The sequence below is a fragment of the Homarus americanus genome, unplaced genomic scaffold, assembly GCF_018991925.1.
Source record: "Homarus americanus isolate GMGI-L3 unplaced genomic scaffold, GMGI_Hamer_2.0 scaffold52512, whole genome shotgun sequence".
NCBI lineage: Eukaryota > Metazoa > Arthropoda > Malacostraca > Decapoda > Nephropidae > Homarus > Homarus americanus.
In genome coordinates this window covers 14,234,695-14,259,583 of record NW_024735442.1, presented here as the reverse complement: position 1 = coordinate 14,259,583, position 24,889 = coordinate 14,234,695, and the positions used below count along the sequence as shown (strand labels likewise).

Here is a 24,889-nt window from a genome sequence, read left to right as displayed (position 1 = left end):
ACAATCAATTTTACAGCCTCCAGGATGTTAAACTGTGTCTTCCAGAACTGTGCCAGTGTTAGTTCAGGATCAGTGGAAGTTGCCTGATGACACCTCCTGAAAATTTTCATGTACAGCTTCTTAAAGTTGCTGATCACATTCTGGTCCATTGGCTGTATAATTGATGTAGTGTTGAGAGGCAAAAACAACACTTTGACAAAGTCAAATTGAGACTCCAAAGTTCTGGCAAGTTGAGGGTCATGACCAGGGGCATTTTCCATGAGAAGAGCCTTTAAAGGGAGTGTATTGGTGGTTAGGTAGCTCTTTACAGAAGGGCAAAACACCTCAACAGCCCATTCATTAAAGAGCTGTCTTGTCACCCATGCCTTACGGTTGGATTTCCAATAAGCTCCAAGCCGTCCTCTTACCACTTTTTGTTGTTTGGACACCCTGGGGTTCTCAGAGTGGTAGACAAGCATAGGCTTCAGTCGGAAATCCCCTGAAGCATTGACACCAAGAAATAGAGTGAGACGGTCTTTCATGGGTTTATGCCCAGGTAAAGAGGCTTCATCTCTGGTGATGAATGTTCTTTTGGGCATCTTTTTCCAGAACAGCCCAGTTTCGTCCACATTGAACACTTGCTGTGGAAGATAATTTTCTTCTTCCATCACTTCTTTAAACTCCACTGAAAACTTTGCTGCCCCTTCCTTATCAGCACTAGCAGCCTCATGATGCCTAATAACACTGAAAATGTCACTCCTTTTCTTAAATTTTTCGAACCAGCCTTTGCTGGCCCTAAAATCTTCAAATGTTCGTAAATCTCCCTGGCTCTTTCACAAATAAATTCAGTAGAAACTGAATCACCTTTCATCTGTTTTTCCCTAATCCAGATGAGAAGTAACCTCACTGTTTCTGCTATTAGGGATCTACCTTTGAACACTCTGGTAGACTTGTCTCTCACTTTCACTTCCTTGAATTTGTCTTTCTGTGCAAGAATTGTCAATACAGTTGATGTCGACATGCCATATTCTTTGCTTAGCACATTTGTTCTAATGCCTTCTTCATGTTTTATAATTATTTCCTGTTTCATCTGAATTGAAATCGCTTTTCTAGATTTCTTGGGACCCATGCTGGATTAAAAAAAAAATTCAACACGTGATATTTTAAGTTTAATTGCTATAAATAGAGAATATTTTCTTTAAATTAACACTGCACTGCTCTATATATCATCAATATGTAAAATAAATTTCAAAATGATCAATAATTTTACTGAAAACACAGAAAAAAAGCATTTATGTTGAAGTGAGTCTGAAGCAAGATGTTTCCTCCACTGAAAAGACACACAGACTGACGCCTGTTTGGTGTGTTGACAGGCTGTTTGGCGTGCATAAAACTAGTTTCCTGTACTTCAATTATGTTCAATAATAGTTAAAATGACTACAAAATTTAATATAAAACTTTTAAAATGATTGAATAGTACAACCTTCTTGATATTTACTAAAATGGTAATGAATTTAAGCCCTAGAACCGATTACTGTATTGGCGGACTAATATAACAACTGGTGTGCAAGCGAAAACATGATGAGGGCCGCTCGTAAGGAATTCGTTAATCCAGGGAATGCTCGTTAACCGAAGCTAAGAATCTTATGGAAGGTAATTCGTTAACCGAAATCTCGTTAACCGAGGGATCACTGTATTCTTATGGAAGGTATTTCGTTAACCGAAATTTCATTAACCGAGGCGTTCGTTAACCGAGGGATCACTGAACAGTACACTGTACCCTCGTTAATTCAGATTGCGGATTATTTTTTTTGTTTTTAATGAATAAACAATTTTAATTTGGAATGAATCTGAAATAACCATGTGGTTCCAAAGTTAAGTCAAATATTATTATTATAGGAATGTATCATGAAATAGATTAAACTGAATGAATTATAGGAATAAAATATGAATTATATTAAGATACAAAACTATGTTTGGGTGCGTAGGTGAAGGGTGGCAGAGCAGGGAGGGAGAGAGGACAACTCACCACCTCCCGCTTGGCAGACTGCGATCCCTTTATAACAATAGCTTGCAATTTCACCATAATTTCCACATTATTTACATTCATTTGGTGCCAGGTTAATAAAACAGTGCTGAAAAATACAGTAGTACCCCGTTTACGCGGTCAATTGAACCCACAGGGTACCGCGGAAAGTGAAAACCGCGTAAAGTGAACAACAGAACATATGGGATTAATTCCAATAGAGACTGGCCCGACCCCCAAACTCCACTATTTCCGACACAATACCTATGTTGTAGTAAAAATAACATCTAAATTTTATGATGGTATGCTCACACAATTAATATTTAAGAGAAATACAGTCGCCAGGTTAATGTCCATTCAAATAATGGACTCAAATCCCCCCCCCCCTCTTCCCAGCTCACTAGCCCCTACCTCTCTGAGAAATGATTGGGTGAAAACACTAGATTTTAACGTTTAGTAATAAATAATACCTCAGACTAAAGTTAGGATAATATAATTGACATTTCTGGATTCCTTGCAGGTCAGGGAATATTTTGAATGTAAACGTCATATATTTTGCACAAAAGATAACATATTTACTCAGAGTAAACAAATACTTAGAGTAGATCTAAAATTTGTATGTCTAATGCAAAATCTATGATGTTTATATTCAAAATGATCATCAAATTGTAAGAATTCCAGCAATGTAAATTATATTCTGGCCGGGTAATTTGTATGAATTTTATGAGCTAAAACAAATATCTTCAGTTAATAAAAAAAAAATATATTCTTCACACACTATCTGTCAATCAAAGTACCCCACCTTGCCTCCCCCCCCTCTTCCAACCGCGCCAGATGGTCGGTCGGTCCCTCCCACCCCCCACCAACCCTCCCTACCAGAGAAGCTTTGGGAGAAAATAGTAATTTACATTTTTAGTAATAAATAATAACTCAGACTAAAGTTAGGATAATATAATTGACATTTCTGGATTCCTTGCAGGTCAGGGAATATTTTGAATGTAAACTTCATATATTTTGCACAAAAGATAAAATACTTGCTTTGTGTAAACCAAATTATTACATTAGATCTAAAATTTGTATGTCTAATGCAAAATCCATGATGTTTATATTCAAAATGATCATCATATTGTACGAATTCCAGTAATGTAAATTATATTCTGGCCGGGTAATTTGTATGAATTTTATGAGCTAAAAAAAAAAAAAAATTACACTTCACGTGTATATGAGTAGATGCACCGCGGAATGTGAAAGTCCGGTTCTGGCAAGGTACCGCGTCAATGAGAAATTGCGGAAAGTGATACCGTGTAAAGCGGGGTAATACTGTAACTAAATTTTCCAACGGTATCAGCTGATCATTCTTGCTCTTCCTAATAATAATGCCAGCACTCACCATCTCTCAAGCAAAATTTTTTTGAGTAATTCAAATAACCCAGAGCCCGTTTTTTTGTTGGCTTAACCTAGACAAGCAAAAGATCACTAACTTAATGCTATCGTTACCCACGCTACCCATGGCTTTCTGCATAAGCTATAATTATGGTCCCATTTCAACCAATTAAGTAAGCGATAACCGCTCATGCAAGACCTACATAAAATGAGACACCGCTGTACATGTATTAAGTATAAGAATGCAGTGGACTCACCAACATAAGATTATATCATGAAAACAGCCACAGGAAACAAAGATTCAAGAGTGAAAAGGCAATCCTAAAGCTTTCACTAAATCCTTAATTAAAAGGCACAAAGATTTGTAAAGGTTGGGTATCAAAGAGTTCTTGGCGTACACAGTTAATGCAAATCTTTAAAATATAGTACGTGGCAGACTGATGAAGTGAGATTGAGAAGTGTTTAGTTATTAACAAAATTTGAGCTACTGACTTTTCTATCAGGGAGGAATAATTAATTCCAGGAATTATATTGTGATGGTCCTCCTTTGGTTACCAGTGGCCAGGGTCGTATGTACAGAAGCAGTACCGTATATCACGGCCTATAAGACGAAATTTGAACATTAAAAAAATCTGCCCAAAGTTAGGGGGTCGTCTAAACCACCAAGTTTAAAATTCTTACCTCTTAAATATTGTGGTTTAGTGTGTCAAGAGTGGTGATGAAAACATCGTAAGCCACTCACAAGGTCTTACCACTAATTATTTTATACTGAAACTTACGTTTGGCAAGCTGGATTCAAATTAAGATTACCGGTATATTAAAATAATAAAAATGTATTATAAACCTGTCTAACATACCGTAAAAGAGATTTATACCCCTGTAATAAACACAGCTATCATCACACACCCCTCCCCACGCCCCCCCCCCATTTGCCAGTGAGGAGACAAGAAAGGGAAAGTGACCCGAGATTGGGCTATTTTTAGCCGTGGAGGTGGTCAGTAATGCATACCGGTATCGGTATATTTACTCATAATAATATTTATCTCCTATAAATAATTGATTTAAATTTTATTTTTTTACAAAGAATATTCAGTAAATGAGTGCATTAATTCTTGAAACTATCGACGGTTAATTACAGACGCTCAAGTGACGTCACTAGTGTTTACACTACACCAGCTGGTAATATTTGATGCCATTACTTGAAGTGAATTGGCCTTATTTTAAGTAACTAACTATAAATAAATACAAAATTAAAAAAAAAGATCAAAACTGAGAAATAATATACTGTATGTATGTTGTGTTGTCAAAGTAAGAGGAACAATTGTGTAAGTACGTAATATTTTTTCACTCAAATCCTAATGAAACACTACTGGAGAACATTCCTTTGTCGCAAAACAGTTTATAAATTAAAGAAAATATATATGTATATATATATATATATATATATATATATATATATATATATATATATATATATATATATATATATATATATATATATATATATATATATATATATATATATATATATATATATATATATATATATATATATATATATATATATATATATATATATATATATTTGTGTAATAAATGTATGTAGTAAGTACATACTGGTAACCTTTTTCACTCAAATCCTAATGAAACACCACAATTAGAATACGGTGGTTGCTGTTGAATCACATGTTGTATAAATAGTCGGAACACAGCCACACCACCGAGACGAGGGAACACTCCCACCACGCTTCAGTGACGTCACTAGTGTTTACACTACACCAGCTGGTATAATTTGATGACATTACTTGAAGTGAATTGGCCTTATTTTAAAAAATCAAGGATGGTTGGTAAAGGACTACTGAGTCAGTGGGTAAGTGTCACATTTGGGGTACTGGTCTTATACAGCAAATAGAGCTCAAAAGCTACTTTTTAAATGGAAATTTGGGGGGGGCGTCTTATGCACCCCGCCGCCTTATAGGCCGTGATATACGGTAGATATCACAAGTGACATTGAATTACCACTGGCTGTCCCGCCAGTCTCCAGTAATTTTCCAACGATCGGTTTCAGTGTACAGACAAACAAAGGGCAGGTAGATTTCCACCAGTTCATAGAAACTCACTTGTGCACTGTAGTCTTTAATTATCATTAATTCTTCACAACACTGTTCACAGCTGGACTTCTCACTTTGAATATACAGTGAACCCTCACTTTACGCGGTCAATTGAACCCACGGCGGCCCGCCTAAAGTGAGAAACGCGTAAAGTGAACAACATAACATATGGGATTAATTGAAATAGAGACCGGGCCGACCCCCAAACTCCACTTTTTCAGACACAATACCTACGTTGTAGTAAAAATAACTTCTTAATTTTATGATGGTATGCACACGCAATTAATAATTTAGAGAAATATCAATAATATTAGGTTTATTAACACTTACATTAGTAGAAAAGATGGCTGGGCACACGGGGATGGGGGGTTGGTTCCGAGGCAGAGGGCAGATTATTGGCCCTCACCTGTATCACTATCCACCACAGAGGCTTGCAGGGCCTCTTTGTCAAACCCCTCAAAGTCCATATAAGTCCATATCCTCACTATCATTATCACTATCACTGACTTGGGCCGGCTGTGGTGGGTGGCGGGTGAAGAACTCGGTAATGTTTTGATGACTGGGCGACCTTGTGCGCACCCTGCTCGCGCCGCTCTCCGCTTAAAAGGGTACACACAACGAGGAAAGTGAGCATTCCGTGTTCGACAGGGTACCGCGTAAACGTGGAAACGCGTAAAGTGGGACCGCGCAAAGCGAGGGTTGACTGTATAGTCACCACACTACCAGTGTACAATTCCTTAGTATTTTCGCTTTATATTGATCACAACAATTCCACAATACTTGCACAACAATTATCTTCAGTTGTTTTACTAGGATTGTTCTTTACACTCTGAGCAGACACTGTCAACTGATTAAGTCAGCCGCAAGCTGCCGCTTATATACCTCATTATCAGATGATCCCAAAACACCCTAGCACAACCCAGACACACCTGGGAGGTTCTAGAACATTCTACTCTAATCGAGGCTTACAATAATAAGTTAATCATAACAAAAATGATGCCATACATTCTAGAATATTCTTAAATAAGTAATACATCAATATATACACAAAAACCTCCCTAAACTTGCCAAAATAACTGCTCTTGGGGCAGAAACTAATCAAAGCACCTAGTTTACAAACATTATACCAAATTATGCCTCGGCATAGCAATATGAACTGACCCAGACATCAGCTGAACCAGTCAAATTGGCTGGTGACTGATTCAGAATTAAAATCCTGCAATCCCCCAACTTGTAGCATTACCTCTGAGGTAAAGGAAGTGGCCTTCCCCCAGTCATTTTCTTGATTGTACCTGCTACTGTAAGCAGTCCTATTCACACATTACTATTTCTCATACTCTTAATCACTGTGGTGAATAGTTTTCAACCTTGCAAGCCCCTTTCCCACTATGGGACAGAGTGGCCACAATTAAAAGCATCACATAGTCTTCCATCATTGGCTGCTACTCTATTCATTCTCTGTAAATGCTGTAACAGATTTGCTCTGCCATGTTTTTTTTTTACGAGGATTAGCACACCCAGGCACAGGTCAACGACCCACAACGGGGCCTGAGGGGCGAAAAAATAAGAATAGACAAATTAAAAATAGAAAAGGAAAAGGTTATATTAATCTACACTGCAAAGATGCCGGAAAACCAGCTTTTTAAAGTGAGACAGATTGTAAGAGTATGGAAACACAGAAGGCAGAGCATTCCACAGTTTGGCTGTGTGAGGAAAGAAGGATGTCACAACAAGGCCCTGTATCACCCATCAGCAGATGAACAGGTTTAATACTTACACGCATTTCTTGGAACTTTATATCCTTCATAAAGTAAGCAGGCAGAGATATTAAGAGATCTGTCTTCTAAGGTAATGACGGATGGTGTAGTAATGATCTGACCAGTGAGAGAGGCAACAGGTCGAGTATGCAACACAATTGCATGGCTGGACATAAAACTACCAATTGCCAAATCTGAAAGTTAAGAAATATGACACAAAGTGTTCTTGCATACTCATCTCTTATTATTAATTCTCTCAATTAATTTCAAGAGAAATAAATATCAATCATTCAAGCAAATATTATAAGATTTTGTACTTTAGCTATGTAAGCTAAGCAAACATTGCCTCCATTTGCTGTATCTGTTAGAAGTACTGGTGGCTATGGTAGGAATTTTACTTGCAATTTACAAGTCACATTTCTAAATGATATGAACAAAAAAATAAACACAAGGAGAAATTAACCATAAGCATACACCACCAACCTGGATAGCCATTGTCGTCAATGTCAATTCCCCGAGAAAACCCCATGCCAAATCCAGAGAGGCTTTGTGGGAAATCTGCTGGAGTGATTCGTTGTGAGAATTTTGGTCTCAGTCCACTGGAAGAGCCCAAGTACACATACACTGCCCCAGCTCCTTCCCAGGGTGCTCCTACCACCACATCTACAGGATTAACAAAATGATAATTACAGCAAAGAACGCTCTATGATTAAGACAGATACCTAGTTAATCAGCATTGATTCTATACTTTAGTCAAGTTGCAGTATTTGATAATTTGGGCTAACAACAAAGGTACTACAAACTGGTACACTTTCTTCCCGAAAAGTTTGATTTTTAGTTTGAGTGCAACTCTTATCTACTATGCTTCTAATTTATAAGATCTGTGAAATTTTGTGGGATTATTGCATTTTGAAGATTTAATGGTAAGAATTAATATGGCTGAGATTTAAGTGAGTGTTGCTGGTAGAACAGCTTGCGTAACCAACTGTAACCAGCAAGAGTTGTCTCCTTCCTCACAAATGCTTAAATAAAACTCAAACATATTACCTAAAATAAAAATGTACAGGTATAACAATCAAATTAAGAGAACTCATGTATATAGAATGACAAAAGAGCACGTATAAAGCACCCTGCAAGTGAGTGAGTCATTAACTAAAGGCTGTGACACATAGGCAGTTGTACCGGCTAGCACTAGTAGCTGGTTTTGGGGTGCTAGTGTCTGGAGTTTCATCTGCCAGCAGCTGATTCCTCAAGATCGAAGTGTTGGTCCTGAAATTGCAGCTACTGGCAATTCTCCAGAGTAAAAAGAGAACCACTATTGTATTATGTTAAAAAATTAAAATAAATTTTGTTATGTACTGGCGTAATGAACAGTTATCGTCAGCTAATTACATTACAATAAACGGTACACTTATCTCTCTGCACCTGCAAATGCCATATTTGTGAATTTAATTATTTACAAAAAATTATTACTTTAGTGACCCTTTATTCAAGATTAAAAATAAAAATGCAGTTATTTGTGAGGATGTTAGAAATTTTGTGACTGACCATTGGCAGATATGCATCTACTGCACACACTCCACAGTTAGTCATTTCTCTCGTATGTGCTGCACCATCTTCCCCCTCTTACTCCACCCAGTACATGGACATGGGAAAGGAGGGTGCTGTAGCACCCCAATTTTGTTGGTACAGTATAAGGTGCTATACTGTACAGTATATTGTACTACAAAATATCTAGGACACCAGAATTAATATTCAGCACCCCTGGTAAAATTTGGTTACTGCAGTACTGACCCAGTAACACCCAACAACCTCCCCCATTCATATAAGGCCACTGTATGCAGAACGTCTCCACTTTTACAGTAAATCCAATGTCGTAGACTTTACTTAATTTATAGTGCATTTCCTTTTATCCAAAATTCCAACAACTGTATATGAATCTTCCAGATATCCAAACTTTGTCTTCTTTTGGTCCCATTTGGTAAAAATTCTAATTTAGTCCAACAATCTGAACCCAACTGAAGTCATTCATTTGCTTGTCTACCACCAGTGGCACTATAACCGCTTTGTTAACAAAAATTGCTATAAACAATAAAATTTATAAATTGTATATCATAAAATACAATAGCACATATTTTATGTACACTCACACGCCATAGTTTCGATGCACCCTCTACCGCTACTCCTGGCTCGAGGGAAGTCGTCATCAGGACTGCAAGCCAAACGGTCCCTCTTGTATAGTGATGTTAAGTATAGTGATGGTAAATAAAGTGTCGTGAAATCACTAAAATACCTGTATCGTGCATATATTCTCTCAAATATTACATCATGAACTGCTATTTGTACAATACAGCGAAGCTTCGAGCTACCACATTACACCACTGAATGATGGAGGGGGACGTTCGGTATGAAGCCAAGGCTACGACTTCCATCGAGTCAGGAGTAGGGGTAGAGGGTGCATCGAAACTATGGCGCGTTAGTGTACAGTACAAAAATAGCAGACATCACACAGTTCAGCCAGGCAGTCAACAAGCTGACTCCGAGACGTGTGCGTATGATTGTATGTATGCCGTAATGACACATTGGGAGGAGGAATGCAGGTGAGTCGGCAACACAGTACTGTACAGCTCACTCCCTCCACACATACACACCTATGCTCTTCATTTTTCTTAATTTATAGTTTTACATAATATTTTCTTTATTTCTAAGCCACATTAGAGCACAGTATTGTAATTTTTACTCTTTTGCTCTGTATTAAAGGAAACCAGATTTTAATTTGGGATATTCCTGTTAGTTTAGTTTGTTTCTACAGTTCAACCAAGCCTTCTTTCTTTTTGCCAGTCGGGTACACATCCACAAGCATTTCTTCTTCTGTGTATACTGAACACAATCTACCAGAAAGTGTTGTGACGGCACCGAGTGTGAGCTCTGTCAAGACAAGACCTGACCAACACTGGAGCGGGTTAAGATACATTCAGGAGCCGGTGCATGCCCAGTACTTGCCAACAGTGCGTGACAGAGACGTGAACGATTGCCCGGGCGGCTAGCAAGCTGATCTTTTGGTGAAAAGGATAAAAGAAAAGGAAAAGTAATCAGAGACGTGACCGATCGCCCAAGCTGCTAACGAGCCGATCAGTGGTGAAGATGATAAAAAATAAAAAAAAATATAATGAAAGAGTTGAAAGAACTAACAGTTTATCCTAAAATCTTCAAAGGCATCCATCCATCTTGCTATTGTTTTGGTTTGGCTCCAGCAGCTCCACTCCAGTTCCAATGACAAAAGTACCTCCATCATGTGAACACACTTCTTAAAAATTGCAGGAAAACCATTGCAGCTAGTGTTAAGCATAAGCCAAAATTGCTGGTACAAGTGCCAGTGTGATGCTGCCTTTAGCAATGGCAACTAATCACTCTTCAATCATAGAATTGCATAATGAATTACAGTCTTTCTAGCTTGAATTTGAAGTGCATACACCATCTTGGCTTTCTCGCTAAGGCCATTACAGTGAGTAAAAGTAATGACAGGAAGTTTGGGTGGTGCCATTATGTGAGTACAAAATGTAAACCATGCATAAAGCAATGCATGAATAATTGTTAAGAACATAAGAACATAAGAATGGAGGAAACTGCAGCGGGCCTATTGGCCCATGTTGGGCAATCCCGTTTACACTCAACCCCTTGCGCTCATATATCCATCCAACTTATGTTTAAAGCTATCCAGTGTATTTGAGATAATGATGATATTTGGTAACTTGTTCCACTCGTCCACTACTCTATTTCCAAACCAATGTTTACCTATTTTGCGCCAAAATCTAAATTTGTCTAATTTAAAACCATTGTTACTAGTTCCCTCCTGATTGGATAGTTTGAGTACCTTTGTAATGTCCCTTGTTTAACCCTGACTTCAATTTATACACCTCTATCGTATCGCCCCTCACTCTACATCTCTCGAGGGAGTGCAAATTAAGATGCTTTAACCTGTCTCTGTACTCAAGGTTCCTAATGCCCAGGATTAGTCTTGTCATTCTCCTCTGAATTCTTTCCAGGGATTCTATATCCATTCTGAGTACGCAACCATCTTTAAGTCTCAGAATTAATACACCCACACACCTTTAATTTTTATTTTGTCAAGTGATAGAAAGAATATGGGACTTTCTTTCCACTATTCTACACACTATCTTAAGTTTAATTTCTGAATCTAGAATACAGGTGCTGTACTGTACATCTTTGTCCCCACCTTGTAGTCACGAGCCAAATAAACACATTACTAATTTTTTTAGTTAAAAAAATCATACAGGTCTGAATCCATTCAGAGCAGGGAAGAGGTAATCAATACTTAACCTTGGTTACCTGGCAATTCCATTACTGTTCACACCCAACCAACCACTCACCATCAAAGCGATCAAAATTGAGGTCACCAACAGAGGCAAGAGTTGTTCCAAATCTGGCAAAGCTGGTTTTAGATCCAAAGTAACTAGTATCAGATTTCTGTGGTACCTGACCCTGTAAAAAAATATCAGTGAAATAATATAATTACACATTACAAGACGTGTCCAACAGTGTCTATTTTATTGGTTACTATCCATATGCATAAAAATCAACCTGAGTAAATAAAAATGTTATAAACACAAATCAATGAAACATATCAATAAGTCATTAGAGTGCAAACAAATGTTTAAACAAAAAACAAAAAACAAAATATATATATATATATATCTTGATAAAATCACACGGGGAAAAGGGAAACAACGGAGCACCTTAGCTTTCGTCTTTATTCAAGACATCTTCAGAGGCAACTGGATTACATGGACAGAGAGAGGCTTAAATATACAGGGTGACCTAAAAACATGAGGTCAGGTCATAATGATGACATCCACTAATCCCCACACCAACACACACGTATGGGAGCTTAAGAGAAGGGTGGTGACGTGACTAGCCAGGTCAGGTCACGTCACCACCCTTCTTCATGAGTCCCTTTAGCCTTTTATTGACTCGCTGGTTTTTAAATATACAGTATATATATATATATATTACAGTACAGTATTGTGACTATTTTTTACTCGTCATGTCTCCCACTGCTGTTGTGATGTGTTGCTGGTTTAGTGCTTTGTTGGTAAGTACCCATGACTACAGTTGATTAATAAATGTTTTACAATTTTATATTGTATGGTTAACTGAAGCACAAGTGTGTGGTGGCGGGTTGAAATAAGCTGTTGAGGAGCGCTTGGTAACACAGCCGGTGCGTGTTACCACTCCCTTCCACTCCACCTCTCTAATCCCCCCCCCAACTTTTCTGCTTTCTCACTCCATACTTTTAAAATGCTGTGTAATGTAATGTTCAAGGGATACAACATTGCTCATGGTCACCTTGACTGCTAGTCTGTTTTAGAACCTGATTCTTATTATACTCCACAACCGCAAAACATGATAATGGATAGCTGGTTAGCTATTCATAAGAAGACGTGTTTTTCCCCATCGACGCTTATACTCATGATCCCTCCCAGTAAGTCCCACTTTCGAACACAGTTGTCAATGTGTTTTTTATTCCACTTTTTCCTGGCAAGCTCAATCTTGGATTAGTCTGTGTAAATCAACTTTAATAATTTGCCAGATCCTTGTCAACTGAGGGTCATCCTTGAATGAGTAACAGCTGGATTGTTTGTGATTTCTGTCATTACGTGAGTAGCGATCGCTGGCAACTCAGGGGTATATAAACTGCTGCCGAGTAGAGTCGTCCTCTGTGACGCGTCCTCTCCAACTTGTCTACAGGTATGTAGCTGTGTTCTCCCGCTGATATAACCATTCAGTTTGATTTAGTCAATTGTAGTGAATTATCAGTGTTCATGTTGTGACAGTGGAATTGTCATTCACCCAGTGTGAGAAGTAATATAAAGTAAATGTCGTATGACGTTGCTAGACGAGAGATGTTGTTTGTGTTTGAACCACCATGCTTTCCCTCTGTGACGCGTCCTCTCCAACTTGTCTACAGGTACAGGGGAAGGCTTAATTGAAAACCCACCGGTCGCTCAGAGCCGGTGGTCATTCAGCAATGATCAATATGTGAGCGATGGCACTGATTCGACATGAATAATCTGTTCACTGCCTCATAGAGCTAGACCCCAGACTCTCCATGTGTCTGGCTTCCACCGATCACAGCAACGGTCGTGAGCCCCAGTGTCCTACCCTGGGAGGCATTCCTGGCATTTATGGCCCACAGTGTTTGATGTATATGTTTGGGGATAATTAATTGGAAATAATTATCCCATGTTGGGTAGTGGACCCATGTATGAGTTGGTTTCAGTAATGAAGTATCACCTGCAAGTTTGTCATGTATGTAATGAAATGTATCACCAGTAGCGTGGGTGAAGTAAGTATCCCCTTTGGATTGGCAGTTGAGAGAAGCCAGGAGTTGTCATGTAACATATGCAATGTAATGTAACACCAGTAAGGTTATGTGTAGTAAGAGCACAGGATCTGAGTAAATGCAGTGGAGTAGGCCAAGGAGTTGCACCTTGAAGTGGTATGTTAATAATATCTTTTTCCCTTTGTATTTCATATTAATAAACCAGTTCTTTGAGTATTTTAGGAGTATTCATTTTTCCCCACAGTAGTTCACCTTCATTTCCGTCCAAGTGACTTGATATCAGAATTACTATACCCATGTGCCAGCCCTCGCCATGCTACCAAAAAGAACTGAGGTTATGTGGAAACCAGTGAACTGAAGTAAATAAGATAAGGGGGGGCAACCAAAGAAACCATTAGACGCATCACCTCCTTACCACTTACCACAGCCCCCATCATCACCACTATCTCTATTATCACTCCCTAAATCATAATTTCAGTGATGCAGAGATGGATTAGCTTCAGCCAGAGCAGAGCCGTGCAATATCCACTGCCTCTCTCCCACTCCCCACTTCTCACCTCCCTCCCTCCCTTCCACTCACCCATTGCATCTCACTTACACAATGCCTCTCTTTCATTTTAATTTATCAAGTCTATTTTTTTCCACTTCTGTGTAGGGTGGATGAATTCTGATATTCAATTTCCTAGCCATGGATTGACCAGTCAACTGTCACATGCATATGGTTAGCATTGATTAGAAATTATCATGAGCTTACCTTGGAACTGAGAAAAACTTGGATTCGGCCCACATCAGGAATGTCTTGGAGGGCGTACATTGGGGAGCCCACCACCAGGTCACTGAGACCATCACCATTGATGTCAGCAGCAGTAACAGCAGCCCCAAAATACTCACCCAGCTGTGTTCCCTGCCACTCTGCCTTCACATTCAGAGACTGGTATTCATAATCAGGATAACTGAAGATAAGAACCTGCAAAATAAATTTCCATTATATTTGTTAGAAAGAGGTAGAAAACATGTATGCATAGACATTTCTACATTTGATTTTCCTTGCAAGACTTTTCCTGCTGAAACCAAAAGCACAGTTTTTCTCTATATTTACTGGCATCCATCCACTCTTACAGCTCTAACTCTCTAACAGCTATTCCCCATTAAAAAAATAGAGCATTCAATGGCATGCTCTCCTATCCTTCATTTATTCCACTGCTTCTTGGAAGTTCATCCCCCTCACTTCTAGTCAACTCTTCATTCCATCCATCCATCTCCTTCTTTCTTGGTCTTCTACTATCCCTCCTAGCCACCAATCCTCACTCATGAATTACATACAGTATTTTTTACCAATATTTCAATTTCCATTCTCTCATATTGTCCATACTTACTGTACTTCAGTACGTATAATCAAAGTAACATCTACAGGCACAACATTCAGTTTTGCATCATACATCTGATTCACCATTTACTATAGCTTTAAATGTAAGGCAGGGAACTACTGTATACTGTACTGTATAAAGAAGCTAGAGCAGTCAAGGTCAAAAGTAATCATCCACTCCACCACCCAACCCTGTGCCAAATTCTCTGAAGTCTAACCGCTCTCCATGAATGACCCTTGTTCACTCCAAAGCTGAGTCAAGAAGAAATGTGACTGCCAGGCTGAATAGTTGACATCAATTTAATTATTGCATTGGAAGCTCAAACACTGATTAGATTATAAGCAGTTGTCTTAAGAAATATTGTAAATTCTTAGCAATGTTACTTATCTTAATACGAAGTGCACATTACTCAAGAGTAATAGACATTTAATTCCTAGTTTGATACAACTCTGGCTAAAGCTGCAGCTTTCCATAAAGCTGTTGCTGAAACTGAACCTGAAATTGTTGAAGCTGCTTATGATGCTGAATTTGATGGTGTAGCTAAAGTTGATGGTTTATACCTTCGAATAATAAGGCTGTCGAAAGAACCTTGCACAGCTGCTTTCTTTTCTCATTATACATCTTTATGTAGAGGTCATTTGCATTTATTTAAATTTTAATGCTTTGTTCTGTTAATGGATCCACTTCAGAAAATATGTTCATTGCTTGCTCCATATAATATCCACAGACCTCTCACCTTTTTCATATCATTTTAACATATCTTTTTTCTCAGCTAAGCTTATACACTTTCTATTAGCTTTTGAAACAACACTACCATCACTTGCTCTCTTGCTCATGTTGAATAGGGATGCAAAAATGCTGTAAGAAACCTGAGAAAGTTTATCGCCTTTTCCTGTTCAGATGCGTGAAAACAAAGGGCCCGCCAGCTGCGATTGTTTATACTAGCGATGCTGGCATCACCACGAACAAGCCCGGCAGCCTCCAGCTTTTTTTTTATCGGGATTTAGTTTTTATTTATACGAAAATTTAATATATTTTTTTTAATTTCGTTGTTAACACAAAGAAAATAATAGCGTAAATTGAATTGGGTCCTAAATTAACCAGGGTCTTAGATATGAATCTTCGTTAGTTGATCCGTCGCTATCAGAGGATTTACCGTACTGGAATTCTCATTTTTAAGTACCTATAAGACACTCTAAAGGCAGTCACCTATATAGTGTAATGATAAAGACTCTTATTTAAATTTTGCTAAACAAGCGAGTATGTACAGTACAGCCTGTGTAACCAGTGCCGGATTTAGACCTGTGGAGGCCCATGGGCAGCTTCTTTGTGGAGACCCCCCTCATTATAACTACCCAAGAGGGTGGGGTGGCAAATGAAGTGAGCCTAAACATCTGGGAGTTCCGGTGGGCGCTGTAAGCGCCCCGGGAAAATTTTGAAATTTGAACACTTCTTTGGAGAATTTTGAAGCCATATGCAGTTATATTGAGGAAATTAGAACATATGAGAAATTTTTAATTAATTGTACATTTATTGATAGTGTACAAATTCCCAACACACACACACAAAAGTGAGACATGACTGAAGTCATTCATGTGGTTGCAAGTCATTCGTAATGGAAGTGATAATGAAAAAAAATATATATTTTTTTTTATTAATCTCAATTTCGTTATTCCATGTAGTAGTTCATTTTTAATCAATATATGTTTGTGGAATTCTAAATATATTATTTGCAACACAAACAATAGCATTCATTAAAAATATACGGTTCATAGGAAAACCAGGTATTCATGAATTTCAAGGAGTAGCTAGCCTAATTTCTATCACGCTTCTTGCTGAACATAGTTTTACGTGATGGAATAGATAAACATGAATTTTAAAGAATGAAAATAAAAATAATCCAAATGAATAAATAAATAAATAAAATATTGTAATATGTGGAGGCCCCCCAATTGTGGAGGCCCCTGGGCAGCTGCCCACTTTGCCCACTCCTGAATCCGGCCCTGTGTGTAACTAAAAAATAAGTACTGTAGTCGTGGCAGTAAACATTAACGAACCAGACATAATTTTACCAAATCTCACATACTGTACCTTATTAATCTTAGGACTGAGTTGTATTCTATGTCAAATGCTGCATCTCACTGTACATGCATAATAGCATAACAAAATTAACAGCATGTATGTTAAAGTCTGTACTTATCAAAATATAGTCCATAGGCTGTGGCACGTATAGATAAACTTCAATCAAAATCTGGGTCTGTGGCTATTTCACATTTCCAAATATTTACTGAAACAATTTTAATAGTGTAATGAATATGACAAAAAAAAACGTATATTATCACCTTGCCATGGGAGAGTGCGCCTCGTGGTGCCCCACCAACATACAGTAGTTCATCCTTAGACATGAACCTCCCTGAAGTCACAGCATAACCCAGGAGATCAAAATCTTCAATAACTGATGTGAAGTATGGGTTAGGCACAAAAGAAGAATCAAACATATCACTTTCTTTTATTTGAGACTGACGACGTCGTCTTCGGGAAATCTCACCAGGGACTGAGTTTGTATTATCACTCATGCGAATCACTGATCCTGTGTATAAATTGCAATAATAATAATAATAATAATAATAATAATAATAATAATAATATAAAATCTCATGAATTCAGTACAGTATTTACATTTACTGTACTGTAGAAATGCCTATGTAGTACCTGTATCAACGAGATGGTAAATGCCCCTTATCCCCATCAAGCTCCTTTACAGAAACCATAGTACAGTATAGTATAGTACAGTATGGCACAGCACGGTACGGTACTGTACAGTACAATACAGTACAGTACAGCACAGTACAGTACAGCACAGTACAGCTCAGTACAGTACAGTACAGCACAGCACAGCACAGTACAGCACAGTACAGTAAAGCATAGTACAGTATAGTATAGTATAGTATAGTATAGTACAGTACAGTACAGTACAGTACAGTATAGTACAGTATAGTACAGTACAGTATAGTATAGTATAGTATAGTATAGTATAGTATAGTATAGTATAGTAGTAATCTACATTCCCTGTTGGCTTTTACAGTACAGGTATTTCCAGGATGAAATGCCTTACTTTATAGATGAAAAGTTGTTGTGATCATTAACATCTAACTATATCAGATAACAAATGATAATTTGGAAATAATGTGTTTAATTTTCAGTAAAATAAAGGATTAAGTACACCACCTACTTAAAAAAATCATCATTGAGCAAATATTAAGCAAAATGAGACCAAAATTGTCCACCAAACTAGCAACAGTCAAGTTCCAAATAATTACCCAATATAAAATAGCTCAATGGATTTTCTAATGTGGATCAATTCATTCAGAAACCAGCTACCAATCAACTTTTACAAACTGTAATGACTGTTAACTTTGCTAGAAACAGACAGAACTTCTTACCTTGCCAGTTAAAAACACCTGGAGCACCAATGATCATCTCTGCTGGATTGTCTGGGAAATGGAGAGAGAGTCCTGCCTCTCCGTGTGCATAGAAATACAGACTTTTTACGCCTATCTTGAACACAGCATTGTCTGTTCATAAAAAGAAAAATTATACTGTACACAACTACACCTAACAAATCTTCATGAAAATCATTGAATATGCACTGACAAATAAATGAAATGATGAGGAGGTTCTCTTTCACAATGACTTATTCCACATTGTTTAGGTTAAGAACAGATATAGACAAAATTCCCTGGACCTTTGGCAGTGTCTGAAATTCATGTACTGTGCTTGAGGATCATTAGTTGAGGGGGATTGGAAATCTAATGTATTTTCTCATATTTTTCATTGTATTAATTTTTTTTTTAATTTTGTGGCTCTGGCCTAATAAGTGATAAAACAAAGTTATTAAGTATAAGCCAATTATATATGTGACCCAGAAATAGATACCAGATATTGCCAAGTGTTCAAGGAATTTTGTCCAGAACTGTACATATGAGCCTTTTGCTTCCACAGATATTCCCCATACTATCAGTGATTTTCAAATTACTGTATACTGTGCTTATGACTCCATACAGTACACTGAATGCAAACAAAGCCTTAGGCCTTGATGGTATTTCCTCCCTCATACTGTATATCCTAAAGGAACTTGGAGGCTCTTTAACCCATTCTCTTTATGTATTATTCTCAGGGTGTGTGAGCACTTGTACAATCCCTGACACACTGAAGATAGCAAATTTGACTCAAAAAAAGAAACAGACAATTCTTCAAAGCTATCAATCTATCAGCTTCATATGTATCATGGTGAAGACCTAATCAAAGAAAGAATCACAAACATTTTATATAAAATAACATCCTCAATAACTGACAGCTTTCTGCTACTGACCACCATTACTGATTAGATGCATATAAGGGACAGAGTCCACTTTTGTTCCCATCAATTTCAAATGCACATAAGCTTTTGACGCATTTCTACATAGACTTTCTTCCACAAATTGTACGCATATTGCATCAGAGAATTGCTCCTTCAGTGATTTATAGATTTTCTCTCAAACCAAAACAAACTTGTCAATGTCGGAGGTAAATTCTATTCTATGGCAAGTCATCTATGGATCCCTCCAACGATCGAAGAATGAACAATGAAGAGAAGAACCTAAGCATTGTAAAGACTACAGATTTAAAGTTTGAAATACAAATGGGTAATAAATGATGCAAAAGCAACAAGCATGCAAGGTCTTCTTCACAGAACTTGTCACTTTATACTAGATAACCAATAAGCAGCTGGGACACAACCATAAAACCACTGCCATATGCCAAGATTTACTTCAGAAAATTTTACTGAGGATTGTCCATGGCTGTAACTGACCATCCAAAGGATGATCAGAGAGTGTAGTACTGTGCCTTTAGCTAGGTCAGTCCATTGTGATAACAAAAACCGAGATTGAAATTGAAAATAAACTGAAGTGAAAAAAAATCGAGCCAAACAACAGGCACGAATGCCTGTAAAAAACAAGAAAGCATATTATTACTGCCACAAAAAGTTTTTTGTGTGTTTTCTAAAAGACTGTGATTGTGCATACGATCCACAATTCACAGGTAGATACAGTGCACAAAATGATGGCACAGAGATACCAACAACTCATAGAGAAAAACTGGAAAAACAAAACAAAAAAGCCAAACTATCTTGGACAGCAACACTGGGCGAACGAGGGTGCCAGTGAGGTCAAGACCGGCAGGATAGCCAAGTTATTTTTTAAATAATATTAGTCTGCCACAAGGGCATGATCACTAACACATCTCAGTTAGGTGTGATTATAAAGGAAGTCATCCCAGCAAGGGGTAAATTTCTTCGTCAGAAAAAAGTGAAAGATTGCGGAGGTGGCATCATCCCTCCTCCTTCCAACACACCAGACACGAGGGCTACTGTAGGAACACAGCTGAGTCGTAGGCTTTAAAGAGTCCTTGACACTTAAGCCTTGACACAAAGGCACAAAACCAATTAATGGAAGCTATCCAAGATACTCTGGTTGTCCATTTGAACAAAGCCCAATAACAGCCTTCATCTAGGCCAGAAGTGACATGTCTCTTCTGAAGATGCCACCTCCAGAAAATTACGAATGGAAAAAGGACTTAGACACCTCCTCATGGAGCCCCTGGTGGACATCCCAACCACCTCTTGCACAACCTCAGCAGTGCAGAAGTAAAAATCCATGTAGCTTCTGCTCCTGCACAAAGTCTGCACTCCTCAGAGAACACGCTCACAGCCACTATAAATGAACACCTCGGTCAATCAATAAAAGAATCCTAGAGCAATTTTCTAAAAATTTTTATGACTTCAGGAACTGTGGAAAGCTTTAAAAAACATTATGATGCTCACATTGTAGTGATGAAACAAGAGGCGGGAATGTATATTACAGATAATCAATGCAAACCCGCACACCCACTCACACACACACATTCATTAAATTTTGCTACAACTTTCTGGTGAAGTTTGGGTCAACAAATGGCCAAAGTTCATGTAATCTGTCTGATCTGACCCAGATGTGTATATATCTTACCATGCACTGTGTGATATACTGTATCTTCATCACAGTTATACTGTAGTTTGAATTATAAACCATCACAAAGGTAATAAAAATGTCTAAATATAGGTAGACCTATTCCTTCTTTTTCATATCTGTAATATTTCCTCTGAATTAATTTATCAATCAAAAATGCTTTGTTAACATAATCTTCATGCATATGTGTTATATGTAGACATACATGCACACACAGTCCAATAGATGGAGTACTTACTAAGACTGAGGAGTGGGAGCTTCTTATGAGCATCTTCAGTCAAGGAATTATTGAGCCAGTAGCAGGCACCGTTCATGAAGTAGTCGGGAATAAAATGCTGGTTTATCCACCGGGGCGCACACACCTACATTAACACGTGGCAATAGTAAGTCTTACAGCTCATCTAATAATAATTTAATTAAGATTACATGTGTTTGGAAACTCGACTTTCTTAGCCAGTTCGTTGGTGGTATTATACAGTACAGGTGCTCCTCTACTTACGAACGAGTTACGTTCCTGAGGCTTGTTTGTTAGTCCAATTGTTTGCAAGTCCAACTTTACTCTTGTATATACCAAACATATTGTAAAAAATGAAAATATTATGGATAATTAGTACAGCTATACCCTTTAATACAGCCTTAAAACCTGGCTCACTCTTCTCCTTTTAGGTAATTCTTGTTCTATCTGGAATTTTCTTCAAAATAATTCAGTCTCATCCACATTAAACACCTGTTCTGGCAGGTAACCCTCCCTCAGTGATGATGTTTGTATCTCTGAAAGTTTGTAAGTTGAACGTTCTTAAGTAGAGGAGTACCTGTATAGACACCTGTTTAAATCACAACTTTCAATTTCGTATTCATCTGGTGTACCATCTCGTTGGTGCAAGAAGGGTGTTATATACTTTAGTTGTGAAACACTGATCTAATGTTGTATGTTCTGTACCTTGTGCTAAATATTATTATTAATTTGAGCGATCCCATAATGATACATAATCACATTTAAATTTTTTTAGATACACCATTATTTTTGCTCAATTTAGTAAACTAGTTCACTAAATCGAGCGTGATTCGGTTAAATTTTGTGCCAAATGCACCACTTGGCGCGTGGGGTTTGTTTACATCCGCTCAATCTGTGTTCTGCAAACCACCGCATGTGTTGCTCTTCCTCTCAGTCAACTAACTACTGCACTTAAACATCACGCTAGTCTCTCAGAAGTCTCAGAAAGGAAGCGGTGTGGGGGAGAAAGTCAAAAGAGTGCGGCTATCAACTGGAAAAAAGTTTGGGAAATAATAAAGAAAATGTAAACAAACACCAAACCCCCTAGTTTAAGGTATACCATGAATTATGTTTTTAATGGTTTTATGTGCATATCATGTGTCTGAGGTGTCTCCGTAGGTGTGAGCGTATTAACAGAATTAATCTCAATTTAGCGAACTAGTTCACTAAATCGAGTGAAAAAATAAAATAAAAAACCTTCTGGTAAATTGAGTGTTTGTTATATCATATTCTGTTAAATCAAGAGTATACTGTACAGTGAACCCTAGAAGATCCGGACTAAAAGGGGGGACCACCTGTCCGGAAAAGCCGATTGTCAGGATTTTCCGGCAAATAATAAATGATATAAGAAACACTAAAAATAGAGTACCAATGTAGTGATAAACAAATTACCGTATATAAACCATGCATTTACCTATGATAACATAATAAGAAACATTGTATCATTACTAGAGTGAATGAAATAATATTCCCACAAACAACAATTGTCAATTCTGTTTATGTTTCCCACCTCCTCGGGGACCTGTGTCCAAGCAACTGACGGGTCAAGCAGCGCCCACGGGTCTAAAATGTTATTTGCTCTGGTTTGGGAATGTTACTTAGAGAACTTCTAGGAGGGTTCTTAGCCCAGAACCCTCCAATATTTTGTCCGAATCTTCCGAAATCCGGATTTTCCGGGTCCGGATCTTTGAGGGTTTACTGCACTGATATTGCATGATAAGCTTTTATTGTTATAAAAAAAAAAGCATTTCACCCCAGTGGCCTGCCGTCCACTATCAAACGTAGGCTGTGCGTCGAGGGTGCCGCCCAGCCATCCACCATTCTTCAGGTCTTGATAAATGGTCCAACTGCTTGGGTAATTAGACACAGTATTCCCTGAAATGATAATAATAAAATTAAACAATTTCTACCAACACCAATATTTTACTCTTTCTGCTTAAACAGTCTCTTTTTCAACAGTCAGACTCTGTTCTGCATCTAGTTTACTCATAAAACATAGGAAACTCAGTTTATTTTTTTAAATGTGTACAGTCAACCCTCACTTTATGCGGTCCCACATTCCACGTTTACGCGGTACCCTGCCGGAACCCAGGATGCTCACATTCCGCGGTGCGTGTACCCCTTTACGCGGAGAGTGTCCGGCTCGACACTATTTTTAGATTCGCCCCACCCGCCTCTGCCTGGCCAAGCCGCGCGGTAAAGTTCCGCAGTGCATGTCTCTGTTGCGTTATCACTGACGTCATATGACGTATCGGACTGTGATTGGCCATGCATCCCTACCTCCCTCCGCTGCTAGCTGTAATTGGTTTAAAGTAATATGACGTGTCCACCCGGGGGAGGGAGGGAGGGAGGAAAGATGACGCTTGACCTAGCCGCGGCAGTTTCATCCCTCCAGGCCACACCGTGTAATCGTGCATCCATTGTTCTGTTAAATGGCTTCCGCCGGACCACCACCCCCAAAAAGAAACCTTTCCTTGCCTGGACCCAGCCGCCCTAAGCCCAAGAAGACACGACGTTCCTTAAGCTACGAGGTGAAGTACAAGATCATCCAAGAGTTAGAGAAAGGAACAAGACAGGTTGATTTGGCATGCCAGCATGGTGTGAACGAATCTACGATCCGGACGATAAAGAAGGATGCAGCCAAGACAAAGGAGCACATGAAGATCACAAAGTCTACAGGTGCTTCTATTATCAAGTATTTTCACAACCAGGTGCTTCTCAAGACGGAAAAATTACTTGTGAGCTACTTAGTGCGTCAGGCGCAACGGAACATAGCGGTCAACACGAGCTCTGTTAAGGAGTACGCACGTGAACTGTATGCTGCAGTGTCACAAAAGATGGGAATTACAGAGCCCAAACCCTTTAATGCTTCCTCTGGGTGATTACAGAGATTTAAGATGCGGAACAAGATCACCAATATAAACATTGGTGGTGAAGAAGCTAGTGCTGACCGTGCTGCGGCTAGGGAATTTCCTCCATTTTTACGTGACATTATGGAGGAAGGACAGTACACCGACGACCAGGTGTTTAACATGGACGAATCTGGTCTTTTTTGGAAAAAGCTACCTTCCAAGACCTTCGTTGTGAAGAATGCCAGCAAGATTCGGGGCCGGGAGATGCAGGAGCGCATCACCGTCCTGTTTACCACCAATGCCTCCGGTACCTGTAAGCTCAAGTTATCGGTGATCCACACAGCCCGCAAGCCGCACGCCTACAAGAGCATGGACATGACCAAGCTAAATGTCCACTGGCTGACCGCACGTAAGGCGTGGATGTTCTCTACACTGTCCCTCTCTTGGTTTGATGACTGTTTCGTTCCCGATGAAAAGATATTCTGTGAGCAGCAGAATGTGCCATTCAAGATTTTGTTGCTGCTGGACAACGCACCAGGACACTTGCCCCTACTGTTAGATCGTCACCCCAACGTAAAAGTGGTCTTCCTTCCTCCCAACACTACGTCTATATTACAGCCCATGGACCAAGAGTTAATCTGTAATGTAAAAGCTGCATTCTCAACAAAAAAATTCAAGCTCCCGAACGACTACACCAACACCAGGGAAGAGTTGCGTAACCTGAGTAACACC

General features: G+C 38.6%; 1 protein-coding gene across 3 annotated transcripts in view; it reads right to left on the bottom strand.

The window, feature by feature from the left end:
• Positions 1-24,889, bottom strand: part of LOC121871044 (integrin alpha-PS3-like) — an 86,168-nt gene that overhangs the window by 39,088 nt on the left and 22,191 nt on the right. For all 3 annotated transcript variants that reach the window (XM_042373126.1, XM_042373128.1, XM_042373127.1), the window contains exons 4-11: positions 23,059-23,180; positions 21,270-21,393; positions 18,431-18,562; positions 17,330-17,577; positions 14,375-14,587; positions 11,648-11,759; positions 7,740-7,919; positions 7,277-7,450 (exon numbers count right to left, since the gene is read on the bottom strand). In XM_042373126.1, coding sequence (XP_042229060.1) covers positions 7,277-7,450; positions 7,740-7,919; positions 11,648-11,759; positions 14,375-14,587; positions 17,330-17,577; positions 18,431-18,562; positions 21,270-21,393; positions 23,059-23,180 — 1,305 coding nt within the window. The remainder of the gene's footprint in view (positions 1-7,276; positions 7,451-7,739; positions 7,920-11,647; positions 11,760-14,374; positions 14,588-17,329; positions 17,578-18,430; positions 18,563-21,269; positions 21,394-23,058; positions 23,181-24,889) is intronic.